At 43.5% G+C, this 16,108-nt stretch overlaps 2 protein-coding genes across 2 annotated transcripts in view; one reads left to right on the top strand and one right to left on the bottom strand.

The window, feature by feature from the left end:
- The window catches only part of LOC119654688 (fatty-acid amide hydrolase 2-like), a 43,297-nt gene extending 42,393 nt beyond the window's left edge, over nucleotides 1–904 (bottom strand). The window contains exon 1 of the mRNA XM_038060198.1: nucleotides 664–904. The gene's annotated coding sequence lies outside the window, so the exon portion shown is untranslated. The remainder of the gene's footprint in view (nucleotides 1–663) is intronic.
- The window catches only part of LOC119654687 (cytochrome b5 reductase 4), a 126,220-nt gene that overhangs the window by 1,046 nt on the left and 109,066 nt on the right, over nucleotides 1–16,108 (top strand). The window contains 1 exon segment of the mRNA XM_038060197.1: nucleotides 9,779–9,943. Coding sequence (XP_037916125.1) covers nucleotides 9,781–9,943 — 163 coding nt within the window. The 5' untranslated portion in view covers nucleotides 9,779–9,780.

The raw sequence follows: 16,108 nt of genomic DNA on the forward strand, positions 1-16,108 counted from the left end.
CTCAACGAGCGGACGCATTGGGTGCGAATATAAAAGCGATGAGCTCACACCCTAAGCCAGGGACCCAACGATGGCATTGCTTTGTTGCGAGCCGCACGCGCTGATATGTGGAAGATTGGGTTGCTCTCAGTGAAGTCATATTTCCAAGCATTTGCGCGAAATTTTCAATAACGTCAGCAGTACATCGACAGGCCGGCGACCGGATTTAGTCATTCTGCCTCCATTTGAAGAATAAGATTTTGAACTTTCTACGGTCGGCGCCGTCGGAGACTACACTTCATCAGCCTGCGTGGGCGTTGGAGGGAAGCCACTCAGCTGGAACTTGTAATTACACATTTCGACGGCGGTAAGTAGAGCAATGGAGTAACCAGCCGCGCCAAGCAGTTCAAACACCCCAAGATCACTACCGGCGAGCCTGAATTGAAATGACTTGAAAAACATTTCCAAACATCTTACAGGAACCGTGCTCGGTAAACATCAGTTTATTTATAGATTCCGAAAAGGCGAGCAAGACTACGACTACTTCACTGGCATTCATTGTTTTTTTCCGTGCAGCTTGACGGCCTTGAGACCGCTCAGAATGTTCTTTTCACCTTATCGGCCGCACAAAGGGTTCTTTGTGCACCGCAAACCGACAACGCATAAACCTTAAAATTGACTCACTCTTCTTTGTTTCCTTATCTGTTCCGGACTAATGAGGAATTCACCTCTTTTCGAGACTGAAAAGCGCTAATTAAAAACACCGAAAACACACGCGAAGCCGCAAAACTTAAAACAACCAACTGAAGCGAATGGCGAAAGAACTCTCTTTGACGCCTTTGACACTTATCGGAATTTTGACGTTGACGTTTGATAGTGAGCTGAGAAACAAATCCAGTATAACAGAATTCTCCAGTATGTGGTGGCGTTGCCAATGTGAATAGCACATTTGTATAACAGACGATATTTCATGACAAAAATTGGAAACGTATTTCATTTATGTTCATTATTGAGTGGATGCCTTGAATAGCCGCGATAGAATTTATTTAAGTGGTGACATTTCTTTGTAGCTCCAAACATTTCCCAGATGTTTCTATGAGTACATTTATAAATTATGGTGAGGGTTGACTTTTCAAAGTGGAAGGTGAAAAGGGGAGGGTGGTGCCCCTTCTTTAAAGTTGATGAAAATCGGCGCTTCTAGGTTCTTCCTTTCCTTCTATAGGCGCTACCGGACGGGTTTACGTCCGCTTTTGAGCAAAGCTCTTTAAAACATTTCCTCTTGCTCCGCTGAATGGCCAGCGAGAGGGTTTTGACCTTTTTATATGCGTGTTCTTTTCGCCTCTGATCGATCCTGCCTACTGCCCTCTGAGCCATTCGTCTGGCTCGGTGACAGACTGATCAAATGCTGGCCAATTCATCAATCCACCAATAGTTGGGTTTTCTACCGGGGAATGTGCATCTCCTAGGTGTAAAATACTGTAAAACTTATCCACATAATCATTGCTTACTACGTAATATTTTCTCCCATATACTGTACATTCATATGCATCTAAAAGTACAGGCCTACTAAGTATATGTAAATTTTGTATAAAATAGGAAACATGAATTGAGAAATATATAGTTCGTCAGAACTATCAAAGGTAATCACGACGTGTTTAATTCTTGTGGAGTTCAGCAATTGCTGCTCCCAGGATCACACTACGTGTTTCTTGTGGAGTTTAAGCAATTACTGCTCCCAAAATCACACTATGTATTTCTTGTGGAGTTTAAGCAATTGCTACTCCCAAAGTCGGTTAGCCTGGAGTTTGGCACTTTAGCTGCTCCGACTTTCCATAAAACTCGTTAGAGAGAAGGTAAGGTAAAGAGGCTGGGATCAGAGGAACTATCAGTGGACTGGCAATATCACATACCGTGACAGTCTAAAGACTTCTTACATCACATAGGTATGGAAGTGTTACATGCTTTGGCGTTGCATTGTGCCAGATGAAGAACTTTTTCTGTAGAGGCTCCTCCTTTATTAGGTTGGTGTAACCTCCCTTTATGAAGATCTGCACATCCAAAGCTTTTGCAGACCAGCCTGACAACTTTCTCGGTTTTAGGCATGATGGTTTTCTATCTTGCAGCTCCCCCCATAGTTCAAAGAGGATTGCTTCATGGTCTTTGCTTCATTCTCCTCGACATACCACGTACCAGTGCAGTGCTGACGAAGGGCAGGTTGACGATTGAGACAGTTCCTCACTTCGGAAGCCAAAAGCCTCTAATAGACTGCGCCCTCTCGTATTTGCTTCTTTGCTACCCCACTCAAGCGCAGCGCCCAAGCATTGAAGTCACCTTTGGACTTTATCCTCTTGCGTCGAGAATAAGATTGTCAAACATAGAATTGGTCCCCAGGGGACGCACGTCTCACGTTTTTCTTTGAAAGTGAGTTCAGTCTTGGCTGCTGAACTTTTTGCCGTTCTTCAGGCCATCAATGTGGCCTTCAGAATGGGTGCGAAGAAAGTTGCTATCATTACAGACCTATAAATTACTCAAACAAACTGCGCTATTGCATCGCCTAGTGGGTAAAATATATGCCTTTGCTTCTGACCTCTTTTGTAAGTTCGATGGTGCCCGGCTCATTCGGGGTACCTATTAAACTAACTTGCTCATGTTGAGGCTTGTAAGGCTCTGGGATCTGGTCCTACGAGATTGGTCGAACCCTCCCCTGGGGATGTTCTTAAAGCAACTCAGAAACACAGCTATAGAAAATGTGAGGATGCCTTTCTGGCAAAATCATGGGTCAAAGGACAATTTTTCTCAAACATTCATGTCTTCAGACCAATCACACATATAATAAAGTCTTTCTCAAGAGGTAAAGCGACATAGAATCGGTTAAATGTAACACTTGCAAGGTTAGGGAAACCTACGAACACATAATTTTTTGGTGTAAGGATTATGCCCGGTTTCGGGTTAAATAAAGATGGTATAAAAAGTTTTTTAACCTTAAACAAATCTTCTTGAGCAGAGATCCCTGCATGATTTATGACCTTTTATATATATATATATAGAAACAGATTGTTACCACTCTGTTCCCTCACCACGAAAATAGCCAAATGACGGCATAATACCGCCTGTAACTGTGGAGGAGCTGCGGGAAGTATATGGTAGGTTCGGTGACAACAAGGCCCCAGGTTTGGATGGCATCCCCAACCGAGCTTTGAAACTGGCAGTGAAAACTAGGCCCGACTTTTTCGCCAATACCTTTGAGGCGTGCCTAAAAGAAGGAATATTCCCTGCCCAGTGGAAAAAGCAAAAGTTGGTGTTGCTTCCGAAGCCTGGCAAGCAACCTGGAAACCCAGCGTCGTATCGTCCTATCTGCCTGTTGGATACAATGGGGAAGATGATGGAGAGAATCATCTACAACAGACTCCTGCCCATCGTCGAAGCCAGCAATGGTTTGTCGGAACGCCAGTTTGGTTTCCGACGCGCCCACTCTACGGTGGACGCAATTGGCATGGTGGTAAACCTGGCAAAAGGTGCACTGATTTCTGGCGGCTGCTGTGCTGTGGTGGCGTTGGATGTCAAAAACGCATTCAACTCGGCCAACTGGAATAGAATTAAAGGGGCGTTGGCTGACATAGGTGTCCCCGGATACTTAGCGAATTTGGTGGAAAACTACCTCTCAGAGAGGACTCTCTGGTACGGGACCTCATCCGCCCCAAAGAGTACATTGTCACAGCCGGCGTACCACAGGGATCGGTACTTGGTCCCCTGTTGTGGAATATCATGTATAATGGGGTGCTTGCTCTTCCCGTCCCAGAGGGGACTACGATTGTCGGCTTTGCTGATGACCTAGCTGTGGTTGTTGCAGCAAAACACCCAGAAGATGTGGAGGTTTACGCAATAGAAACAGTGAGAGCGGTAAAGTCCTGGCTAGAAAACGCCGGGCTGACCTTGGCGGACGCGAAAACGGAAGCGGTCTTAATAATGAAACGCAGAAAAAATAACACTGTAAAAGTGGAGGTCGGTGGACATACGGTCGTATCAAAGCCGGCTATCAAATACCTGGGGGTAATAATTGACACCAAATTGAGTTTTAGGGAGCACCTAGAGTATGCATGCCAAAAGGCAGCCAGTGCCACCACGGCACTTGCAAAAATGTTGCCAAATATTGGTGGGCCGAAACATTGCCGGAGGTTGGTGCTAACCGGAGTGGTGCGCTCCATCCTGCTCTACTCGTCGCCTGTGTGGGCAGAGGCGCTTGCAAACTCTCAGAGACGGAAGCAGGTGAACTCGGTTTACCGGCGGATGGCTTTGAGGGTTTGCAGTGCTTTTAGAACCACATCAGATGAGGCAGTATTGGTGGTGGCAGGCATGATCCCGGTTGACATTCTGGCCAAAGAAATGAGTGTCCTGTACAATGCAAGACATATGGAGGGGCATGCACAGCGTAGAAATGCGGCAAGGTCAGAGTCGCTTGATTTCTGGCAACGCAGATGGGACGAGTCTGTGAAAGGTCGGTGGACGCACAGGCTCATTCCCAACATTAGGGTGTGGCTTGAGCGAAAACATGGGGAGACCAACTACCACATTACCCAGTTCCTCACGGGACACGGTGGTTGCTACAGGCAGTATCTGCACCGCTTTGCGTTGGATGATTTTCCGAACTGTCCCAGATGCGATGGCATACCGGAGGATCCAGAGCATGTGATGTTTCACTGCCCACGATTTGCGATGGAGAGACGGAGCTTAAACCAGGTGCTGGGCAGGAGCGGGACCCCGGAGAGCTTGGTTACTGAGATGCTGGAGTCCGAGGAGAAGTGGCTTGCGGTTGGCTCCGCAATCATCCAAATGCAGGAGGAGTTGCTGAAGGAACAAAGAAGGAGGAAAGCTGCAAATAGGAGAAGGATGAGTGCCTAAGAGCAAACCTACCCCGCGAAGTAATACCTCAATAGTGGTCCCGCGGGGCTGGGGCTGGAGAGACCGGGGGTGGTTTTTAGTGGGTGTGAATGGGTGTGAATCCGTTTGGATGAAAGCCACACCCAGCCGGTTCAGCTGTTTGAACGGAGACCTCAGCCAGGTGTTCTGGATCTCCACCCTAGTATACCCGACATTCTACAATGCATCCGGTTTTTCGGATCTCAGCACTTCGTATGCTGGAACCTAAACGTATCCTGTTCATCATTATCAAACCACGATAATGACTTGAAGCACTTACCTATATCAGCTCCTAAATTAAATATTATCAAACTCAAGTAATTATTACCAACTCAATAAGGACTAAATGTCCATAACCTAAAACATTAATGACCAACATTTGTCGTGCTTGCAACACGTGTCCAGCCTGTTCGGTTAGGCTCTGACACTAAAGTGTTTGTAAGTGTGTCGTCTTGGTAATAAAGAATCGAACTTAATATATACGTATTTAACCTTTTTTTGCCAAGAACGATAGTGTGTTTCTGGCAACATAGGGTAAGTACCTGCCATTAGTCCTGTTGGCGCACTTCATGGGTGGTATCAGGTCCCTATTTTGGACTGTTAACTTGTTGGGTCCCAGGAGACAACCAAAAATCAAAAAGATTGTCAAGCTTTTCCTCGAATTCAGACAGTGCCAGGCTATACATCACCTATTTTCGCCCACACAAAGCCACTAGTTCCTTGATCCATAGGCTTGTCGACCGTACGCCAATCTCGCAACTCCACTAGTCAAATCTGTAGTCCATTCGCCACAGTGACGGTTTCTATAAAGTTCAGTTATTAACACAATTTCGGTCTCCGACTTATAGGTGGTCTGTTCAAGCAAATCCTGAACGACCCTGCAATGATTGAAATTTATTTGAATAAACCTAATTTTCTCATCGCAGTGAACGCTTTCCTGAATTCCAGGCATTTACCACTTAAGGCAATGTGTTGGCTATCTCGACCCTCCTTTTCTTCGCACAATAGGCATTTAGGGCCCCCATTGCACTCCCTTCTGCATTGATCGGATCGATCAATGGCGTTGGTGCATCCAAACATGAGGCATTTGAAACGTCTCTATTCTTTCAAACGGCAGACAACTCATTCAATCCGAACCTTTCCGGCGGCCACTAACTTCTGCGCTGTCTCCACTTTTAATCATATTTTGACCGTTTGAGTATTGCTGTTGGCCCTTCTCAAACTGACAATAGACTCCTCCGCAAGTTTTTCCTACTTGAATTGTTCCTTCAAGGCAAGGTAGGTTTTTAACCTGAGTGGCAAAGCTGTCAGTTTTGCTCACGCTGGATTTTTCCAGCTCGAATATGAGATTCCCTTTCTGAGTTCTGGGGATTCTGTTGACATTTCTGCTCAGATCCTTTAGGTCGGGATCAGCTTTGCCCTTTTTAAGTATCTTCGCATAGGATAGATTGCCCTTACCAGAGATAATTATAGCCTCTTGGTGAATTCGAACTTTTGCTTTCCTTTTTTCCTTTTCCGAATAGCTGAGTGATTAGAGGACAAGGCTATCGTACGGAAGGTCGTGGTTTAAATCTCACTGGTAGCACTGGGATTTGTATCAAGTTTTGACGTCGGATACCAGTCGACTTAGCTGTGAATGAGTACCTGAGTCAAATGAGGGTAATAATCTCGGGCGAGCGTAATGCTGACCACATTGCCTCTTATAGTGTGCTGCAGTGTACCGTGACGGCCTTGAATGAAGGGCTCTAACATACTTCAAGGCGCTGATCCAATATGTGCCAACGATTATTATTCCTCCTTTTTGTTGGTAACCCTAATTCTAATCGTTCCACTTGGGTTTTCCTACACTAGCCGACACTTGCACATTAGCCATGTGTTTTCTCCTTTCTTAACTTTTGGTTCCCCTTTTCAGAATTGCCTGTGTTCCTTTTATTCGCTTAAGGGACTGTTGCACCCCCCTTCCATCCTTTTTTCGTATTCTCTTATTTTGCCGTAATTCCATAGCATTATGGTTAGGCGTCACTTGAGTGACCTGTGACATTGTTGGCGCAGTAGGCTTCAGCTTCTCCTTGGAATTTCTTTCGTCCTCCAGCAATGTGTTATAGAGGACACTGATAGCCCCTACTACACTCTTGATGGCTTGGTGCACGTTGTGCTTTGGCTTGATAAATTCGGAAAGCTCAACTATTTTTGCCCCGAGCTGGGTGAAGGGTAATTTCTTCGGATTAGGGCTCTGTTCTTTATGAACCTCCACGGAATTACTCCTTTTATACATACGATCCTTCATCTCTGGCTTGTATAGACCAATCCTGTTCTCTTTCTTTTACAGATGAGATTTTTTTGAAGAAGCTAAATCAAAAATAACAAATTTACGCGGCATTAATCCACTAAAGGTCGTAACTAGAGTTCTCCAATTGCAAAATTGATAATAACTCCAATTTTATATTATTAACTTATTTTCTATAAATAGGAATTTCAATGCAGGTGAAAATAGTCAAAATTAAATATTTTACAGGTATTGAAAAAAATATTGCAATTTTCACCATTTTTTCACAAATTATACAAGAAAAAGGATCCTTAAAAATAAGATATCATTCCAAATGTTGGTTCATATTCTTTACAATTTTGCGAGGAATCATACCTCCAAGTTTTATAATGATGGGTGCTTTTGAGTTCGAATTCCCGCAATTGTGAAGAACGTCATTTTTAGGAAAACGCATTTGAAAAAAAAAAAATGTTTGAAAAGTCCCTTTTCGGACATAAAGTTGTTTCTCACTTTTAATTACAAACAGAACACAGTTACAACAAATACAATTGCACCCGTAGGAGGGACTGACGCCAAGTCATTTTAAATATGCTATCTACATTGTAAACAAAGTTCAAATTTCACTGGTGGTAGCAGTGGATTTCGTTGCAAAGTGCAGCCAGCGATACAATTGTCGCCCCTTCTTAATGTGTGAACAATCCATTGTCACTTCCACCTTACAAGTTGCAAGCAAACCTCCCATAATTATCGCTACGGTCGCCAAGACCGTACTTTCCAATCGCATGTCCGAGCATGTTGACAGAACCCACCTTGGCATTCAGATCACCGGACTCCATCAGGATGTCACCCTTAGAAAATCCCTCTTGAACTGCGTGTAATTGCTCTTAGAAAGAATCCTTCTTTGCAATATCGGAAGTCTCCGTTGGCGTAGCACTGTATATTTGTGACGCTCTTTAATATAGACCGGAATCCTGCAGTCAGAATTCTGTTAGCAACCGGCTCCCAGCTGAAAGAAGCGCGCCTTGCGGTAGCCGTCAGAAACAGTCTGACACCGGATTTGCGGGTGCTACTACACATTGTTATTTGTATGGCAAGAAAGAGAGGAGTTTGCTGCAGAGTCTCACCGTTTAGGTTCGCTTAAATCCAGAATGTCCGGCTTATATTGTTAGAATTCTCGCTCGAGTCGGAGAAAGCGAGCATTGTGGGGATTTTTGATACAGTTATCGAGGAGCATGCGCATATTTCATAAACCAATCGTAGTCCATTTTCGGTAGCCAAAGCTCTTCGGAGTGAAGTCAACCCCTATCCGAGGCTTTGTTGACGTTTCGGTAATAGTAAAATTTCGAAATTTTGCAGGTTGCTTACTAGCCGATTTCCACCCCTTTTAATCGCTTCTTACGACAAGTATCACTTTGATAATACGGTGATGTTAGGTAACACTATAATGTTTGAACTAGGCAATTGGAGTGGTAGTAACATCGATTAATTATGCGATCAAGAACTGAGAACTGATGTCTCATAAGGGCGTATGTCAGAGCCTAAATACCGCTGATACACCAAACTTTTCCTATCAGAACCAAATAGATATACCCCGAACTTTATCTTTTCAAAAACCGCAAGACTTCTAGAAGTGTTGTGGGCGACTGGCCATATTTAAGTAGGACGTATGTTCATTAGTTGTCTCCTGGATGTACGCAACAAAAGAGGCATTGACATCGGCCTCGAAATGGATGATCATCTAATGATCGCTTACTTTCGCTTACCTCTTGCATTTACCACTTCTCGCAAGGTTGGAGAGCTGCAACCCCTCAAGTTCAACATTGACCGCATGTATGTACGTACCGAAATGACGTCATAAGATCATAAGGGCGCTAATGGTCGACTCTTCATCCACGATTACCATTGAAAAGGTGGAAGGAACACTTCACCACGAAGGTTCCAAGCTTTCGTCAACATCTGTCTGCGTTGTATCATCAAGTACACTGGCCTGATACTATTACAAATGAAGAACTTGGTCAGCACTCAAGCTTGGCGTCCGTATGCAATGTAATCGGAAGGTGGAAATGGTAGTGGATTGGTCACACATTAAGGAAGCGTGACAATTGTATTAATAGTTACGCCATGCAATGAAATCCCCTTTCCCATGATGGCCGACGAGTAGGTCGCCCCAAGAGCAGTTGGTACAGAACAAGAGAGAAGGAGAACAGGTGTCTCAGGAAATCATGAACGAGCTGAAGTGCATTTCGGGTAACCGCGAATGATGACACATAAGTGTTGATGCGCTATACCCCACCAAGGGGTAAATGGCAGCCATGTATTTCGAAATTTGCCTGGCAAACGCAAAGTGCATAAACGTCCAGTCCGAGGATCTTTTCTTGGCTCCATATTTTCTGTTTTCCTTGTAGGTAGCTCTAACCAACCTCCAATCTGGAGGACCAGGTAGCACAAGTTGTCCCGTTTTTAGGCGCGAGATTAATAACCAGCGTAAAAATATTCAGTTATCTTGTCAATGGACTTTTCCACTTGACACCAAAACGTTTATTTTTTGCATCTCTTGATGAATATTAAACATTTTACAGTAACTGCGTGCATTTAATGCTGCATTCTTTTTTTCAGATATGGATAAAAGCAATCCGAAATTGAATTTAACTGGCACAAATGATCCACCGCAGACAATCGGGAAAAAACCACCTAGTCTAGGGGTCACAAACCCAAACAGTCTTAGCGTTTCTAACAGTCTCGACGTTTCTAATAAGAAAGTGACAACAACATCAGCAACTGGTAAGTAATTGTTTAGATACTTTTCGGACAATAGGCTAAGATATGGTATTTGTTAAGAAGAAATCTGTGGTACTAAATTGTTTCCACTATGTGTCCACTAACACTAACAAGTCTTAACATTCATTGCATTTTCTACCGGAGATGAGCACTTTGATCGGAATAAATGGTTGCCATGTTGGCGAACGCATCTACACTCGATCTTCTTCTTTTTCTTCAGTCTTTGTCCCGTTCACAAGTGGGGTCGGCTCGTCGTGATCGGTTTTCGCCATTTGGCTCTATCGAATGCCTGATCTGGGTGTAATCTCGAGGCTTTTAAATTCCCATCCAGCGTATCAAGCCACCGTTGCCTTTTGGTCGTTTACCATCGGCTTCGATGTGCAGACCAATCTTGGCAAGTGAATTCTCGTTAGCACGAATTGGGTGACCATACCATCGAAGATGCCTCTCTCTCTCCACGATTGGTGCAACCCCGTAACTATCGCGGATATCCTCATTTCGGATGTGATCAAAACGTGTCACTCCACTAGTCCAACGTAACATCTTCGTTTCCATTACCGCAAGACGGTGTTCATTGTCTTTTATAGTTGGCCAACACTCAGAACCATAGAGAGCAACAGGGACGGACAACATTGCGGTAAATTTCATAACGCAGTTCTCCATTGGCTAATAGCATTGTCCCGAGGTAATTAAATCGCTCAGTTCTGGACAGATCACTGCCGCTGACAGTGATTGTGCCTCTGCTGCTGTTTCATGGGGATCGGTCGTCAAAAATTCAGTTTCGTTTAGATTCAATCTGAGATCGTGTTGCATGAGGCAATCATTCCATTTTTGGACAAGTTGCTCGAGATCATTTTTGCTATCAGACGCTAGGAAAACATCATCTGCATAAAGCAGTGTGCATCTACACTCGATATTAGCCTGAAAATGCCATAGTTTCTATAAGTCGAACTTTAAAAGCAAGGTTTTATATAAAATGAGGACAACTTGGTAGTTCATGGTATCCTTCACTTATTGTCTTATGCCAGTCGATTAGAATCTCCCCGATGGTTATATCCTACCTTAAAATAAATAATGATAAAAAATTGATAAGTCGCTCAGATTTTTTTCGGAAAACCCTAGCTCCATCCTTGCCTAGTGACAAAAAGTTGTATAAAACTTTTTAGTAGAACTTCGAATAAATTCTGAAATGGAAAATTCTGAATTTGAAATGGAAAATTCTGATGTGGATCTGGGAAAATCTGAAGTTAGTTTGGAAAGTTCTGAAATTAGTTCGGAAATTCCTGAATTGGTTCGCAAAATTCTGAATCAGACTTGTAAAACCTATATACCACATTCCACAGAAGTAGTGCCGAGCCTTGTGGTAACATCGCTGTGACGAGGGCTTTCTGAGCCTATCGTCAGTCTCACATCAGTCCTCTCCAAGGTCATCGAGTAACTAGCTAATTCTTTTAATTCTTTGTCGGCGTAGTGGTGTCCCGGTGGCAACTGTGAAGGTTGGAATTTATTCATACTACATGATAGCCGCTGACTTTAGACGGCGTAGTATCACCGTCTGCCCTAAGTCAAAGTTCCAATATCTTTCCCATTTTGTCCAGCAGATAGAGCGATATGATCCTAGTGATTTATTGAGTTTGGATAACATTAATAATGTCTCTTTTCCTACTGGGTAGGGAATATCCTTCCTTCAGGTACGCGTCGTTTTTGGGGATAGGTGTAGCCAGTTCAAAGTCTTGTTAAGAATGTTATCCAAACCTTGAGCCTTCTTGTCATCGATCTTGTTACATATACACGTATTTTCTCGATGACAGAAGATATTGCCCATTCGTTACATTGTTTCACTGTTTCCTGTGCGGAATTTTTTAATGAGGAAAATAGATAGATATAGCTAGGGTTACATATTGATCTTTACTTTCCGACCTTTTTCGTTACGACTCTGTAAGCGATACTCCAGGTTTCTATGTTGGACACCTTCCACAGGTGTTTGTAACAATTTCTTGTGTCTATATGTGTTCTACCATTAGACACTATCGAGTCTCTTTCTGAGTTGTTGGTAGAGTCATCTATCGCTATTCCAGCAGTAGTTGGGTTCATTACTGTGAACCTACTTCGGAAAACGTGTCTTCTCCAAACGCTCCGCAGTGCAAACTCCTTTATGCTTCGACTAACCTCTAATCTACTTACAGATTCTTTATTGGTTTTTGAGGTAAAGTGCTTACTGTAAGTAATGGTGCCAACTGAAATACCAAACGACTCTTCCGCTAGGGGAGGCGGCGTTTCTGCTGAGGGCGGCACCGAACTTGATGACGCTGTACATATTAAACGCGCTAGATCCGCCTTTGCAATTTGGAAATGCAGTTATCTCAACCGCAACACTTGTCTGCGGTGTGTCATTAGCTACTTCTGCTTGATGAAATTTCGAACGGGGAACTTCGTTGATGCACAGGCCAGTTACCTGTGCACGCGTTAATAAAAAGTAGTGGATAGTTCGCACATTGAGGAATTGCGACAACGGCATTGGTGGATATGCCATGCAGTAAAGCCAACAATCTCAATATGGTCGACGAGTGAGTCGTCCAAGAAACACATAACGCAAAATGGTGGTGGGAGAGTGCAGGATTCTCGGCAAGTCCTGGAGTAAGATGAAGCGACTTTTCGCGCGCTATGCCTAACCATATAATTCTTTACTGTAGCAAAAATGAAGGCACCTAGTGCTGTTTTTCTACACACTGTAACTATCTTGGAAAAATTTAGACAGGTCTGCTGTGGTGCTCTGACCTTTCAATTTCTTGAATAAAAACCGTGTGTCTCCCTGGAATTTAAAGCTGTTGGTTCTTATAGGCTGTTTGAGTCTACTGCGGAACTTACGTATATATTTCCTCGTTTAAAACTCAGTCTCCCATTACCTATCGGTAAGTATTCGCCACTTCGGCCTGGAGTATGTCCAAGTGGCGAGTACTTGCCACTGATACTGAACTTATCATTAGGTTCGCAGATAATAGTCACATCTTTTTTTCATTTTTCCTTACCACAGTTTGAGCGCCGTTTCTGACAGTAAAGTGGTGGTTGCAGTTTGCTCGCCTTTATATGCCTTCCTGAAATTCTGTTCTGCTCAGTAATAACTTTGTTAATGTTCTTGCATTTTATGGCCTTTGTCTGCTATTTAGTCTTCACTTCAGCTTGGCGTTCCAAGGATCTCTTCACTTTACAGGGGAAATTTGGAAACGATTAATTTAATTTATGTTTTCTTCAAGGATCGGATTGTCTTTGAGGAGAATTTTGGCTTATGCTTTATCCTTTTTTGGAGATAGCGGATGTATTTCCAATTTTTTTGTCGCTTTCTCTTTTGAGCAACCTTGGTCTACGTTTTTTGAACTTTTTTTGGGGGTTTTCCTTCTTAGTAAGAGTTGAGTTGAGGTCAGTACTACTGCTTTGGTTTTCTTCCTTTGTTTTCCTGCTTCTTCCAATGGAAGGTCTCGTGTGTTGTGTTGTGATGTCTTGCAATGGTCCGGTCAATTCTGTTTTACTAGTCTGTTCAAAAGATATTTTGTTTGAGGATATGAGTTGGTCTTGAGACCCTACCAACTTGATGGCAGACTGCGTTAATTTTGAGAAGTAACTGATTCGTTACAGGTCTGACGAAAAATCTAAAAAAAAAAAAATTAGCGAAAATTTACTACACACTCTCACAAGATTCTAAAGGCAGCTCCACTGAAGTGGACACTTCGATCACTTTACGCCTTATACAGAAACGCAGATCAATTTGCTGCTTTTGAGCTTCCATCATAGTGTCCGGATAGCTCAGTGGTTAGAGCACTAGGCTGTTATACGGAAGGTCGCGGTTCAAATCTCACTGGTGGCAGTGGAATTTGCATCGTGATTTGACGTCGGATACCAGTCGACTCAGCTGTGAATGAGTACCTGAGTCAAATCAGGGTAATAATCTCGGGCGAGCGCAATGCTGACCACATTGCCTCCTAGTGTACCGTTACGGTCTTGAATGAAGTGCTCTAACACACTTCAAGGCCCTGATCCAATATGGATTGTTGCGCCAACGATTATTATTATTATTATCATAATGGGACCATCCACTCTGCCACAAACTTAGAATAGTTTATGCCTGAAGCAAGCTCACCACCTTTTGTTCAAGATATCGTTGGTACTTCTTCGACTACTCCTTCCTTCACCTGAGAATAGAAGAAGAATTGCTGGAGTACCCTCCTCACGAGTGAAAGTTCATCGACACGTTGCAATAGCTTAACTTCTTCTGATCCAACCAGTCATTCTGTACTTCTCCGCCAAGTCCTGTGACTTCTAAAGTTCTGGACTTTAAAAAATTTATATACTCGTACGAAGATTCCGATGTCAAAGGAAAATTAATATGTAGGATACTCAGGGTCGTAGAGAGAAAATCCGTGCCCGTAGAGAAAATTCTGCGGCCCCTCCTCTATGTATCGTTTATCTATTCCGTTATATGTTTTTGACTTTGGAGAAAATTCGGCGACTGCGGGAAATTTCTCCCTTCTCTCCTCCTCTTCGCAGGCCTCAACAAAGTGATACTCAATGCTAATGAAGGTTTAATTTCTCCTACACTACACTCTCCTACAATACCCGATCTAGGACTTTCTCCATAGAACTTGAATAATCTATGGGAGATAAAAAGGACAGCTTGGGTAGAGATTTACCAGCTTTGGGTAACAACACAACCTTTGGCAATCCCATAATACCCATAATACTATCTTTATCGAGTTTAAAAGCTTAGCTTAGCTTTAACTTTTGGGTAAGGCATTTGGCAAGCCTACTAGGAAATAATGAAGCATCTAGAGGATGGACTAATCAGAGCAAAAGTGAAACGAATTCACACATATAGCTGCTACACGCCACCCAGCGCTACACTTGTCGAGTTCGAGCAGCTATTGAGCAGTCTGGTTCTCGACACGAGAGGGCGTTGAGTGAAAATCACATCAGGGGATTTTAACGCATGGGCTCATGAGTGGGGCAACGACGAATGTGAGAGGATTTGTTCTGCTTGAAGCATCCGCGGAGCTAATCGGAGTACTCGAAAATGCCGGAAGTTTTGAAGCTGACAATAAAGATTCGGCCCGGTCTTTTCGCTAACATCTCCGAGGTATGCTTAAAGAAAGAATATTCCATTCTAAGTGGAAAAAGCAAAAGTTGATGTTGCTTCCCAAGCCCAATATGACACTTGGAAATCCAGTATTATATCGCTCAACCTGTCTGTTAGATACAATGAAGAAGATGATGGAGAGAGTCATCGACAGCAGACGGTAATGGTTAGTCGTTGCGCCCACTCACCGCTGGATGCAATAAGCATGGTGGTAAATCTGGCAAAAGACGCGGTGAGTTATGACGGCTACCGCGCCATGTTAGGATTAGATATCTAAAATGCAGTTAACTACGGCAATTGGAGGCGTTGGCGTACACAGATGTTCCAGGGTATTTGGCGAGTATGGTCGAGAATTACCTCTCAGGCAGGGACGGATAAGGGCCTCAAAGAGTACGCCGTCACCGCGGGGCTGCCATAGGTCTCCTTGCAGTGGAATTTCATTTATAATGGGGTACTTGTCCTTCAGGTCCTATAAGAGGCTACGATTTTCGGTTTTGCAGATGAACTGGCTGTAGTTATAGGTGATGATTGATACCAAATTGAGCTTTAAGGCACACACCGAAACACTGTCCGTTGCTTCTAGCCAGAGAGGCGTGGTTCATTCTGCTTTACGCGTCACCTGTGTGGGCGGAGACGCTTGCAAACTTTCATAGACCGATCATGTGCATTCGAATTAACGGTTGCTGGCTCTGAGAATTTGTAATGCTTTTAGAACCACATCAGATGAGGCAGTACTATTTGTGGTGGACATGATGCCAGCTAATATTATGGCGAAAGAAAGGTGTGTGCTGTACCATGCAAGATGTATGGAGGGCCACACATAAGGCAGGGATGCGTCAAGATCACAGTCGTGTGATGTTTGGCAACGCAAATTGGACGAACTTACTCAGTTCCTTATGAGCTAGTTGCAAAGGGCAATCTCTGCATCAACACTATGGAGAGAAACAATCTGAACCAAGTGCTGTTAAGAAGCGAGACCCCGAGAATATTTTTGTGGAAATGCTGAAATCAAAGGAGAACTGGCTTACGATTTCTTACAA

Source organism: Hermetia illucens, chromosome 4 (genome assembly GCF_905115235.1).
Source record: "Hermetia illucens chromosome 4, iHerIll2.2.curated.20191125, whole genome shotgun sequence".
NCBI lineage: Eukaryota > Metazoa > Arthropoda > Insecta > Diptera > Stratiomyidae > Hermetia > Hermetia illucens.